The sequence below is a fragment of the Podarcis liolepis genome (genome assembly GCF_965112155.1).
Source record: "Podarcis liolepis genome assembly, chromosome: 15".
NCBI classification, from domain to species: domain Eukaryota; kingdom Metazoa; phylum Chordata; class Lepidosauria; order Squamata; family Lacertidae; genus Podarcis; species Podarcis liolepis.
In genome coordinates, this window is record NC_139566.1 from 18,252,491 (window position 1) to 18,263,962 (window position 11,472).

Consider the following 11,472-nt stretch of genomic DNA (forward strand, 5'->3'; position numbering starts at 1 on the left):
CAACAGCACCTGATGCTACCTCCTGCTGCTAACTGGATCTGACAAGTACCCCCCCCCCCATTCTCTTTCTCTTTCTCTCTCAACTAGGCCATCCAGACTTCCTTCATATCAGAGGAAATAACCCAAAAACTTTATTTATTTAATAAAATTTATATACCATTTGACTGCGACACCCCCCAAAAAATTTGTGTGGTTTACAAAAATAATACAACAGAAATTATCCGTGAAAACAACTACAGTACTTAAAACATTCAAAAATAATTAAAATCAACACTAAACTTGATCGTCCTCTCCTCTGTGAATTTGCCCAGCCCTCTTTTAAAGCCATCCAAGTTGGTGGCCGTCGCTCTCTCCTGTGGGAGGGAGTTCCACAGTTTAACAATGCGCTGAGTGAAGAAGAATTTTCATGTATCTGTCCTGAATCTCCCAACCTTCAGCCACATCCGATGTTCATGACTTCTAGTGTTACAAGGACAACCCTATCCAGATGTTTAGGAAGTTGATGTGAGTTTTGATCTGTTTTTAGTCTATTGCTGGTTTTAGAAAGTCTTAAATTATTGTTGTTGATTTTTCTTACTGATAATTTTATGGTTTTATATATTTGTAAACTGTTTTGAAGGTTTGTTTGAAAAGTAACAACAATCAGCCTGTGTATAAATTTAATGAAATACATACTAATAGGCTGGTGCAGGGTCTTGTATGGTTTCAGATTGGATGGGGGAACCGTGTTTTGAGATTCCTGCATTGCAGGGGTTGGACTAGATGACTCTTGGGTCCCTTCCAGCTCTGTAATTCTTTAATTCCTGTTGCTCCTAAGTTCCTTTGAAGGCCAGGATGGCACAAAAAATAATAATCACGGTATACACTATGTGCTTTTATTAATGCTTATAGAGATTTAAAACAGCAGGGTGATGTATGGTCACAGCATATATTTTCTCCTGAAGGGGAGAACAACAGCTTCAAGTCCTGCAGTTCCTCCAAGGAAGCCAACATTCAGGGCAGAAAGAGAAAATATGGTCTTCCTGCTACTTCATAAGGCAGATGGCGAGTGAGTGGGTGGGTGGGTCTGTGTGAGAAGACCGTGAAAAGAAATGGCTCCCCCAACACCAAAAACTCCCTGCCCATGGAAAGCTAGCAGAAAGGAGATGGATTGGAGACTCGGCATCTCTGCAATGCTATAGGCTGATTGGGGGAGCTTTTATGCGTGGGGAGCATTCAGACACGTGCTTCTTCTGAAGCAGTCCATGCCAGGAACGGTCCGTGGGTTTGCTTGTCTTTCTCAGGTCTTATCTTTGGATCTTCAAAGCAGCTGTGCTGCAACTCGGAAGAGAAGACCGAACCTGGGTGCTGTAAAGCACAACGTCTCCCTCCACAGCCAGCTCCGTGATGGCGTCAGTGTCGGGGTGAGGGATGCACGGAGGGCCAAGGGGGGTCCCATTCAGGGCCAGCCGCAGGTGGTCTTCTTGGCAGAGGAAGAGCAGCTAGGGGAGAAAAAGGCATTAGCCAGGAAGGCATGTCCAAGGACCACAAATGGTTGGCTGGGGCCACCTGTTGGAAGAGGATGCTGGACGAGATTGGCCATTGGCCGACTAGATAGATAAAACTTTATTTGCATTAGCCAATGGCCATAGCAACAGTAAAACATTACAGTATACGAAGAAAAGGAAATTTGATATAAAAGCACAATTTAAAGTCCTGAATCAGCAGTCAGTTAGTGGCCCTTATTCTGATTGCCCCTGCTATGAACCTAGCAACCTTTGCTGTTATCTGCTCATTTTAATCTGATAGAAGAAAGGACATTATGCAGTGTTGAGCACCTAAAAAGGAAAACTGACCTCAAAAGGTCTGGCTTGACTATCATGAACAAGAGTCACCAAAATAAAAAAGGAAAGGCACATCCTTATACAGTGGTGCCTCGCAAGACGAAAAGAATCCGTTCTGTGAGTCTCTTCTAGCGGTTTTTTCGTCTTGCGAAGCAAGCCCATTGACGGATTAGCACTATTAGCAGCTTTTAGCGGCTTATCGGCTTAGCAGATAAGCGGATAAGCGGCTTAGAAAAGGGGGGGGGAACCCCGCAGGAACTCGCAAGACATTTTCGTCTTGCGAAGCAAGCCCATAGGAGATTCGTTTTGCGAAGCACTACCAAAACAGAAAACTCTTTCGTCTAGCGAGTTTTCCGTCTTGCGAGGCATTCGTCTTGCGGGGCACCACTGTATGACTCGCAATACCCTATGAGCGAGCGAAAGGACATTTTCTCTACAGAAGAAAACACTCTAATAAGTCAACCTTATCTAACCCCATTGGCTGAATGCAACAATCTCTTCTTATGTTCTGTCCCCGGGGCAAAGCATACTGCAACTTGAGCATGGGCTCTTAGTGTTGTGTCACATCTAAGGAAGGGGATTCCAGGGGGCTGGTGCCACAAAGTCCAACTTTTCTCCCAAGCTTTATTATAGGGTGGGTGCTCTCATGTGTCCACATGTTTTTGGTTGGAATCCAGGCAGCCTGAAAGACTGTACCTCCCCAACAAGTGCTAACATCCTTGGGTGAGCACATCCTCTCAGTCCCACCAACATCAGAGTCATGGTTAGTGGGGACCTGAGAAGGAGCCTTTTCTGTGGCTGCTCCCAGATTGCGGGATTCCCTCTCAAGAGAGGCTAGAATGGCTCTTTCTTTGTTATCCTCCCATGGACAGGCTAAGACCTTTCTCTCCTGTGGTGCATTGGGTCGGTGCACCTGGCAGTCAAGCAGAAGGTTTGTGGTTTGAGCCCACCCAGGGACAGTTTGTCGGCAGGATTCCTGCATTGGAGGGGGTTGGACTAGATGACCCAGGGGGTCCCTTTCCAACTCTATAGAATTCTGTGATTCCTATTCGGACAGGCCTAAGGGACAATCATGTTAATAAGCGTTTATGCATGCAGAGAAAACTATAGCATAGACACTTGGGGAGGGGGAAGGTCTGCCCTCCTCCCCTCTCCCAATTAACTTCCATCTCCAGGTCCCAGGGGTGGGAGGGAGCACAGAGGACGAATCAGCAGAGCCCCCCCCATGACTTCACCAGGGGCTGTCCCTAGATCTCAGGTTTGGGCCCTAAAATCTCTGGGTCTGGGATGTTGGTTTCTGTTTACGCCACGGTGCAGTGCTCTTGGAGTCACAAGACTCTGTTTTGCATTCCAGAGACATTCCAGACTATTGGAAGTCTCACGAAAGACAGGAGACGGATGTGATGTTACTGGTTTCCTGTTCCTTTGTTTCAGTCGCTCTCTGCTTTCACAGAGAGAGCATGCATGCTTCTTTTCTGTCTGCGTAACTAGAAATGAAACTCTTAGCAATGTAGCTCATAAACTTCTTGGCTCCTTCCCTGCGTGCACCTGACTTGGCAACCCATGCGGAGGGAGTGAGGAGGGGCAAAAGCGGGGTCTGGTGGTGAATGAACTTGCTATTCTAGGGTGTACTAGAATATATGTATATTTCAAGGATGAAAAAGACAATTATCCTCACCCCCTGTCATGGCAAAGAGGGCTGTGAGGGTGGGGGCTCTGTGAACACCAGAGAAAGGGTACCAAAACACCCACCAGGGCCACATTGGGAATCCCTGGCTTATTTTATTATTTACTTCATTACATTTATATCCCACCTTCCCTCCAAGGAGCTCAAGGTTTGCCTACATGGTTCTCCTCCCCACTCCCATGTTATGCTCAACACACCACAACCCTGTGAGGTAGGCCAGGCTGAGAGGGAGTGACTGGCCCTCAAGGTCACACCCAGTGAGCTTTGTGGCCGAGTGGGGAATAGTACTCTGGTCTCCCATTTCCTAGTCTAACCACGACTCTAACCATGATGCCACCACTGTCCCCCTGAGCATATCTCTCAGTATATCACGTGAACCAGGCTTGTCTGAGGTTTCCTGGGAAACTGGAACTTAAGACGGTCAACGTCTTTTCTTACCTCAAAGTATCGCTGGGGGTGGAAGGGGAAGCCCTCGGCCACTGTCCCCCCAGACTCCTGGCCTCTGTCCGAAAATGAGCGCCATGACACCGTCTGGTCCGTGAAGCAAACCCGGAAGCTCAAGGAGACGTGGGAAGGGTCTTTCTTCAAGCTGATGCAGAACCTGGAAGAGTCACCAAGGCTGAATCTGTTAATAAAGGTAATTTGGGAAACAGGCTGCAAGGGAAGGGGGCCTTCCAAAGCTGTCGTCCTCCGCATCCAAATTTATCTCGGGATTCTTGAATTGTTCTGGATTCCTTGGCATGGTCTCCAAGGTGGAACCAAAGTTCTAGGACTCAAGCATTTGTTCCATTTTTTAATCTGTTTTCTTAATTAAATAAAGCTCAGATCTTGTCATTGTCATGTAGTTCAGACATCTTAGTGCTGTCTCGTCATTGCTTTTCTGCGAGGGGGGGAGGGGTTGCCCCAACAACAAAAGGTTGAAAGCAAATGGGAGGAAGACAGCACTTTTCCTCAGATGTGACCACACACTCAAACACCCTTATGCTGTCCATAAGAAACCACACTAGCAATACAGTGGTACCTCGGAAGTCAAATGGAATCCATTCAGGAAGTCCGTTCAACTTCCAAAATGTTCGGAAACCAAGGGGCAGCTTCTGATTGGCTGTAGGAAGCTCCTGCAGCCAATCGGAAGCTGCAAAAGTCATGTAGGACGTTCGGGTTCCAAAGAACCTTTGAAAACCGGAACAATCACTTCCAGTTTTCGATCGTTCAGGAACCAAAACATTTGACTTCCAAGGCATTTGAAAACCAAGGTACAACTGTAAATGCAAAATGCAACACACACACACACACACACAGAGAGAGAGAGAGAGAGAGAGAGAGAGAGAGAGAGAGAGAGAGAGAGACAGAGCAAACCAATGGAGAGAGGTGCATTAAAACAAAACCAATAGTAATAGCAGTAATAACCAAGACGGGTATATGAGATAAAGGACACCACAGAAAAGAAAAGAAAGAGAAGGAGAGGTGGGGGGAAGGAAAGAGAAGAAAAGAGAAGTGGGGGAACAAGGAAATAAGGAAAAAGGAAAGGAAAGAAGGGAAACAATTCTACCTTAGGGTGGAGAGTGGGTAGTAAATTGTATCACACACGGTAATACAGAGCTAGCTGGACCAGTGGTCTGACTTATAAAGCAGCTCCTTATATTTCTGCATCATACAGAATAGAGTTTTGCATTTATTTTTCTCCCTGTTTGCCAAGCCCCGACTGTAAGATCTACCACAAAAGAGTGGGCAGCAAGTGCAAAGGGGGTGGATAGCGTGTGTGTGTGTGTGTTCTACTTACTCTTTGGGGTCCTGACGCACCAAGCCTCTCACTGTCATTGTGTCTCTCGGCCTGAGGCTCTCAGGGAGCAGATGGGAAAGGGGGACATCCTGAAAAGGGAGAGAAAGAGCAAGGAGCAAGTTAGCTGCTGGAGAAGCTACCCCACTAAGCCACAGGAGAAAATAAAGGCAACGGGTGCATTTAGACTCACCAAAACGGCTCTGCTCTTGAACAGATGCTGTGGAAAGAAATAAAGAAAGCGGGGGGGGGGAGAGAGAAATCAGGATAAGACTCCTATGCACTGGCTTGAAAATGGGACTGGAATTGGGCAGGAGGCGGGAGAGGGAGACTGGGACTGTTGAAGATGCTATTTTTAATGGGGTGGGGATATCTTCTGCAACATGTCACAGATGTCATAATAGTGCATTATTAGTGGGTTTGCGCAGGACCGCCCACACATTCCCCCTTTAGGAGCTGTTCTGTGATGCTTCCCCAATGTTTATTTACTATTTATTTCACACACAGACTTATGCACTGCTTGATTAGACTGCATGCTGCCCATCTGACTGGGTTGCCCCAGCTACTCTCTCTCTTCCAGCAAAAGATAAAAACACAGTAAAACATCAAACATTAAAAGCTGCCTTCAGATATCTTCTAAAAGTCAAAACAAAATTAAAAAATTCCTTCCAGTAGCACCTTAGAGACCAACTGTTAGTTATTGCTATGAGCTTTCACACACAAACGTATGCTTGATTAGACTGCATGCTGCCCATGCACACAAAAGCTCACACCAATAACTTAGTTGGTCTCTAAGGTGCTACTGGAAGGATTTTTTTTATTTTGTTTCGACTACGGCAGACCAACATGGCTACCTACCTGTTTCTAAAAGTCAGATAGTTGTTTATTTCCTTGACATCTGATGAGAGGGCATTTCACAGGGCGGGAGCCACTACCGAGAAGGCCCTCTGCCTGGTTTCCTGTAACCTCACTTCTCGCAGGGAGGGAACCGCCAGAAGGCCCTCAGAGCTGGACCTCAGTGTCCGGGCAGAACGATGGGGGTGGAGACGCTCCTTCAGGTATACTGGGCTGAGGCCGTTTAGGGCTTTAAAGGTCAGCACTAACACTTTGAATTGTGCTCAGAAACGTACTGGGAGCCAATGTAGATCTCTCAGGACTGGTGTTATATGGTCTTGGCGGCCACTCCCAGTCACCAGTCTAGCTGCCACATTCTGGATTAGTTGTAGGTTCTGAGTCACCTTCAAAGGTAGCCCCACGTAGAGCACATTGCAGTAATCCAAGAGGGAGATTACTGTTTAAAATACTACCTCTGCTTGTCGCCGTGGGCTTTGTGGGGAGCAAAGAGGAATGTAAATTCAATAAATAAATATATACTTACTGGGGCAACAGGGTATTCTGTTCTGTAGATATCAAAAGGCTGCACACAAGAAGAGAGAGAGGACAGAACAAGATCAACAACAGGTCGTAAATCTGACAGCAGGAGCTTCCAATGTGGGGAATACCCAGGGCACTCTCTCAGCCCCTTGGCTTCCCTTAGCATCTTCTGCAAACCACTCCTCTTGCATAATTCAAAATGCAAGTGTTTGAAGCTTTGCATAAACCTGGATTTTTATTTGTATTGCAGGAATGGGGCTGGGAAGCCTCAGTGGGATGTGGGTCTGGTTTATTTATTGCCCCAAAGATAGCATACAGCAGCCTCCTCCAACTAAGATTCTCCACATATTTGGAACTAAAACTCCCCCTAAGCCCTAGCCATGTTCTGGAGGGTGCCCAGTTGTGGGAGGCTGTTGTTGATCTCCAACGCCCTATTTTGACAGGGTGCAGGAACCCAAAGCCCCTTTCCCAGTGTTTAACTCTCCCCAGCCAGCACAAATCAGAAATACGCTGCCTGTGGTTCCATTTACTAGCCACGTGGCAGGCCACCTCAAGTTTTCCCATTCTTTTTACAGCCATCCCAGCTAGAAGCCACATCCCCACAACTTGTGGCAGTGAGTGAGCCACAATTGGCACCACAGGGCTATCAGGTTGGGTGACAGCTCCACCTACAGGTCAAAGGTGGGATGAACACTTTAGGAAGTAGGCCTCTCCCATGATGTAGTTTGCTTCCTTTGTCACATTCGCTTTCCTTCTAAATTTTCTCCTCAGGAAAGTTATAATTTAAAAAAAAAAACCAATTCTATATCATTTGCATCAAGAAATACTTCTTGAACCTACTGCTAATCACCTTAGTTCACAAAAAATGGAGTTCTGATATCAGGGAGGGAGGGGAAACCCCCACTCTGGATCCTAATTTTATGAACTTCTTAGGCATTAAAAGTTGCATACATATTGGCTGAACTGCACTGACTTAACAGAATATAAAATATGTGGAAATATAAACACCCTATGCCTCAGCGGTCCTGCCTTGCAGGTTGGACTAGATGACCGTTGGGTCCCTTCCAACTCTAAAATTCTATCATCTCACTGCCCTTTCTAGGCAGTCCTATTTGGATATATGGACTACCTATATTAATTTATATGAGTCTAGATTGAGGTAATACTTTCATTATTAACCTCAACTGCTGATGTTTCCCTCATACCCCCCCCCAAATATGTATATTTTAAAGAGAGATTCAAAAAGTGCTCAACACAATACCGTACATTTTTAGGGAAAAAGGCTATCGCTCTCAGGATGACATCGCCAGATATTCTCAGCGTGTTCATTCGGTCCAGTGGCAAGCTGAACATGTATTGGAGATAGTGCTGTCCATTTACGCTCACCTGAGGAGGAGAAACACAAATTCTAGTTTGTGAAAACAAGATTGTGAACTAGATGGGCCTTTTGCCTGGACCAGCAGCCAGGTGTCTCTTCTGTGAACCTCCTCACCTTCACATGATCTTGTTCAAAGAGAAACAGCAGTAGGAAAGAGTCGCCACTTTTCAAGGGCAGGTGGGGGAATTTCACCTCCTCCATCCAGAGGCCGTTGCTTAGAGAGTTGCAGATTGTGTAGGGACGCGAACGGAACCGGGGGTTGAAGTGGAGGCCGATATCAGCCCGTGGTGCCAAGCTGGAGCCAGCCTGGAAGTCAACCTGAAACCTGAATCAAAAGTGGGAAAAAGCAGGAAGAATAATTTTAAGAAGTGAATTCCTTTCATTTTTTTTTTTTAAATGGAGGATATCAAACAAAAAACCTGTTTCATTCAGTGAAATATAGATCACAGAACATAAAGCAGAGTCAAGGTTATTACAAATAAATTGACTTTTATTACATAATCAATTGTCTTTGCAGAACCTACTGAAGACTCTCCTCTTCCAACATCTTTCTTAGTCAATTTGCATCTCTACTGGAATTGTGTTAAATATGTTTTTAGCACCTGTTGTTTAGCACCCTGCAACTATTCTTAAATTTCATATGGAGCTGGCAGAATACTGTTTTGAGTTTACCAACTGATTTATTTGGAGGAGTCTGAGGTTTGGACAGAAGGTGGTTAAGGGAGCCAGAATGACCTGTGTTGAGTAAGACCTTTATGGCCAAAACTGTGAGTAGCCGCAGGTACTGGACAGAAAAATGAACAGACTTCTTCACAGAGCTAATTTACAGAATTTGCTGCTGCAAGAGGGCTCACTGCTATTCATTCATTTTTTCCCCATCACTTTATGCCAAAAGAAGTCAATTTACAACAGAAAATACTGTGCAAAATAAGCACACATGAGATTAAAACACAAATTAAACAGAGCACTAAAAATGATCAGACGTTAACGTAAAATGAGGACGATAGAAGTTTATCCATGGCTCTGAGAGCAGAGAACTTCCATGTTCAGAGGCAATCTGCTTCCAAATACCAGTTGTGGTGGGGACAAATGACTGGGGCCTGCCCTCATTTTTGTGCCCCACATGGGTTTCTTGGAAATGACTTCTGTCAGAAGCAGAATAATAGAATCATCAAATTGTATAGCTGAAAGGGACCCTAAGGATCATCTAGTCCAACCCTGTGCATGCAGGAATATGCAGTTGTCCGATATGGGGATTGAAGCTGCAAACTTGGCATTATCCTTGGCGTGATTCAGCAGGAAAGCCTCCTTCCTCTCTCCTTTTCCTTTCTCCTTCCTCCGGAAAGATTAACACACTGGAAAGACAAAAGCTCTCAGTCCTCCTCTCTTTAAACAATGTGATTATTATTTTTTTACCTTTCCGCTTCCACTGGGGTTGCTCCCTGGATGGAAACCATTTTCCCAGGCGCCAAGCTGCCAAAGATGGAGGTGATGTAAGGAACGATCTGAAAAATGGACACAGGACAGCAGAGTCAAGCATTAAAGGCTTGGCTGGGCAAATGAGATGCCCTTCCTGCCTAGTGCTACAGAGGTGCTTGCTTCAGCTGGCACTCTGCACATGCTCCAGAAATGCCCCAAGAGCAAACCAACCACGATGGGGTTGCGGATTTCGGAATCCAGAGCCTGCTGGTCAGGCAGCAGCGAGACACCATATCCCAGCTAATGCTTGTCCTCCAGTCACTCCTGAAGGCTACCAAGATCCTGAGTTCCAATGCTGCCCTCCTCTGCAGGTCAGGAAATAGATGGGTGAGTTTCTTGATGCTGAAATCCTCCCCCGCCCCAAGTCAAATGCAAAGGGGGAATAATTAGGAGACCAAGGGATGCCTTTGGCGGCTTTGTTGCCTTCTACCAACCTAGCAGTTCGAAAGCACGTCAAAGTGCAAGTAGATAAATAGGTACCGCTCTGGCGGGAAGGTAAACGTCGTTTCCATACGCTGTTCTGGTTTCGCCAGAAGCGGCTTAGTCAAGCTGGCCACATGACCCGGAAAACTGTCTGCGGACAAACGTCGGCTCCCTCGGCCAGTAAAGCGAGATGAGCGCTGCAGCCCCAGAGTCATTCGCGACTGGACTTAACTGTCAGGGGTCCTTTAGCTTTTTACCAGATGCTTTAGACTACAACTCCCATCAGACCCAGCTGGCAGAGCCATATGATGCAGGGGCTGATGGGATTTGTAGTCCAAAACGTCTGCAGGGCACAAGCAATATCACTTTGCAGAGCTGGGAGGCTGCAAACGAAGACCAGGCTTGGTGGGGGATGTCTGCAGTTGGACCTCTCTAGGTGGCAGGAGAACACAGAGCCTGGGGTGATGCTCTCTGGGCTGCCAAATCAGTCATGCAATTTATTGCTTCAGCATGGATGGGGGCAGGGGAGGGGGGAAAGAGTTTCAGCATCAGCTGGAAGCACATGAGGAAGGCTAGTCGAAAAACAAAATGGAATGGCAAGCCTACCATTTAAAAAGCCACTCCTTTTGAGCTGGGCCCTTCAGCTGTTCTTTATTTAAAAACAAGCTTTACGTAATATAATGAACAACACAGTTTTCTGACCTGTGGCCAAGTGCAGTTGCTCCTGCTTGTAAATTTCTGTAGATCCTGGTTCTTTTTTTAAACCAGACATTTGGCAGACCTAATGTCAGCTGGCTGCATGGGCCGCCTACAGCTTACTCAGAAGCAAACAGGTGTTTGGTTAACTTTTGTTTTAATTTAAAAAATCACATTTCCAGGCTGTCTGCTAAAACCTAGAAAGGTAGCATGGCAGACTATGTCTCCTTCCTTCTCTCCCTCCCTCCCCTTCCTTAGAATTATACTTCATTATGAAATTAGGGTATTTCCCACCAACGGTATCTACAACTCATCGGGGCAGGCAGAAATAAAAATGATCACTCACTGGATTGAAAACAGGACCCTGCAAGATATAATCTTCTGGTTTAGGCGAAAGGTCCATGGAAGGCATGTCAGCTGTCAATGTTCTCTCCTTAATTTCCCTTACAGTTGTTGCACCACTTTGCAAGTTTAAAACTTGCAGGGATCACATGATATGAGTCACCCAGCTGAGTTTAAAAAAACCTTTCTAAAGAAAGTGAGATTATCCAATCAGCTTCCTAAACAGGGAGAGAGAGAGAGAGAGAGAAGGCTAGCTAAATTAGCTTTCTCCGTGAAATGTTACCACCACCTGGCTTTCAAAAGGTTCAGTGACCCACGGAAAGCGAGGCTTTTCCTGACCTAGATAAGATGATAGGATAACAACCCCTCTATTGCCTGTTTGAGGAACGGCTTATCTCAGGCAGGCAGCTTTGCAAGAAGCTCTGCCTTTCCACGGGGTGGGAATTTCTCCGCTGCCTGCCTAAAGGTCTTGCAACATTTGGGTGCCTCCGTG

The 11,472-nt window shown here is 46.0% G+C and overlaps 1 protein-coding gene across 1 annotated transcript; it reads right to left on the reverse strand.

Annotated features, from left to right (window-relative positions):
• Positions 1 to 861: 861 nt before the first annotated feature.
• LGALS12 (galectin 12) lies at positions 862 to 11,212 on the reverse strand. Its single transcript, XM_083478373.1, has 9 exons — positions 10,984 to 11,212; positions 9,456 to 9,544; positions 8,154 to 8,364; positions 7,928 to 8,047; positions 6,666 to 6,704; positions 5,481 to 5,507; positions 5,291 to 5,379; positions 3,949 to 4,111; positions 862 to 1,481 (listed from the first exon to the last, which is right to left on the reverse strand). The coding sequence occupies exons 1-9, from the start codon at positions 11,047 to 11,049 to the stop codon at positions 1,287 to 1,289; spliced, it is 999 nt and encodes a 332-aa protein (XP_083334499.1). The 5' UTR covers positions 11,050 to 11,212; the 3' UTR covers positions 862 to 1,286.
• Between the last annotated feature and the right edge of the window lie 260 nt (positions 11,213 to 11,472).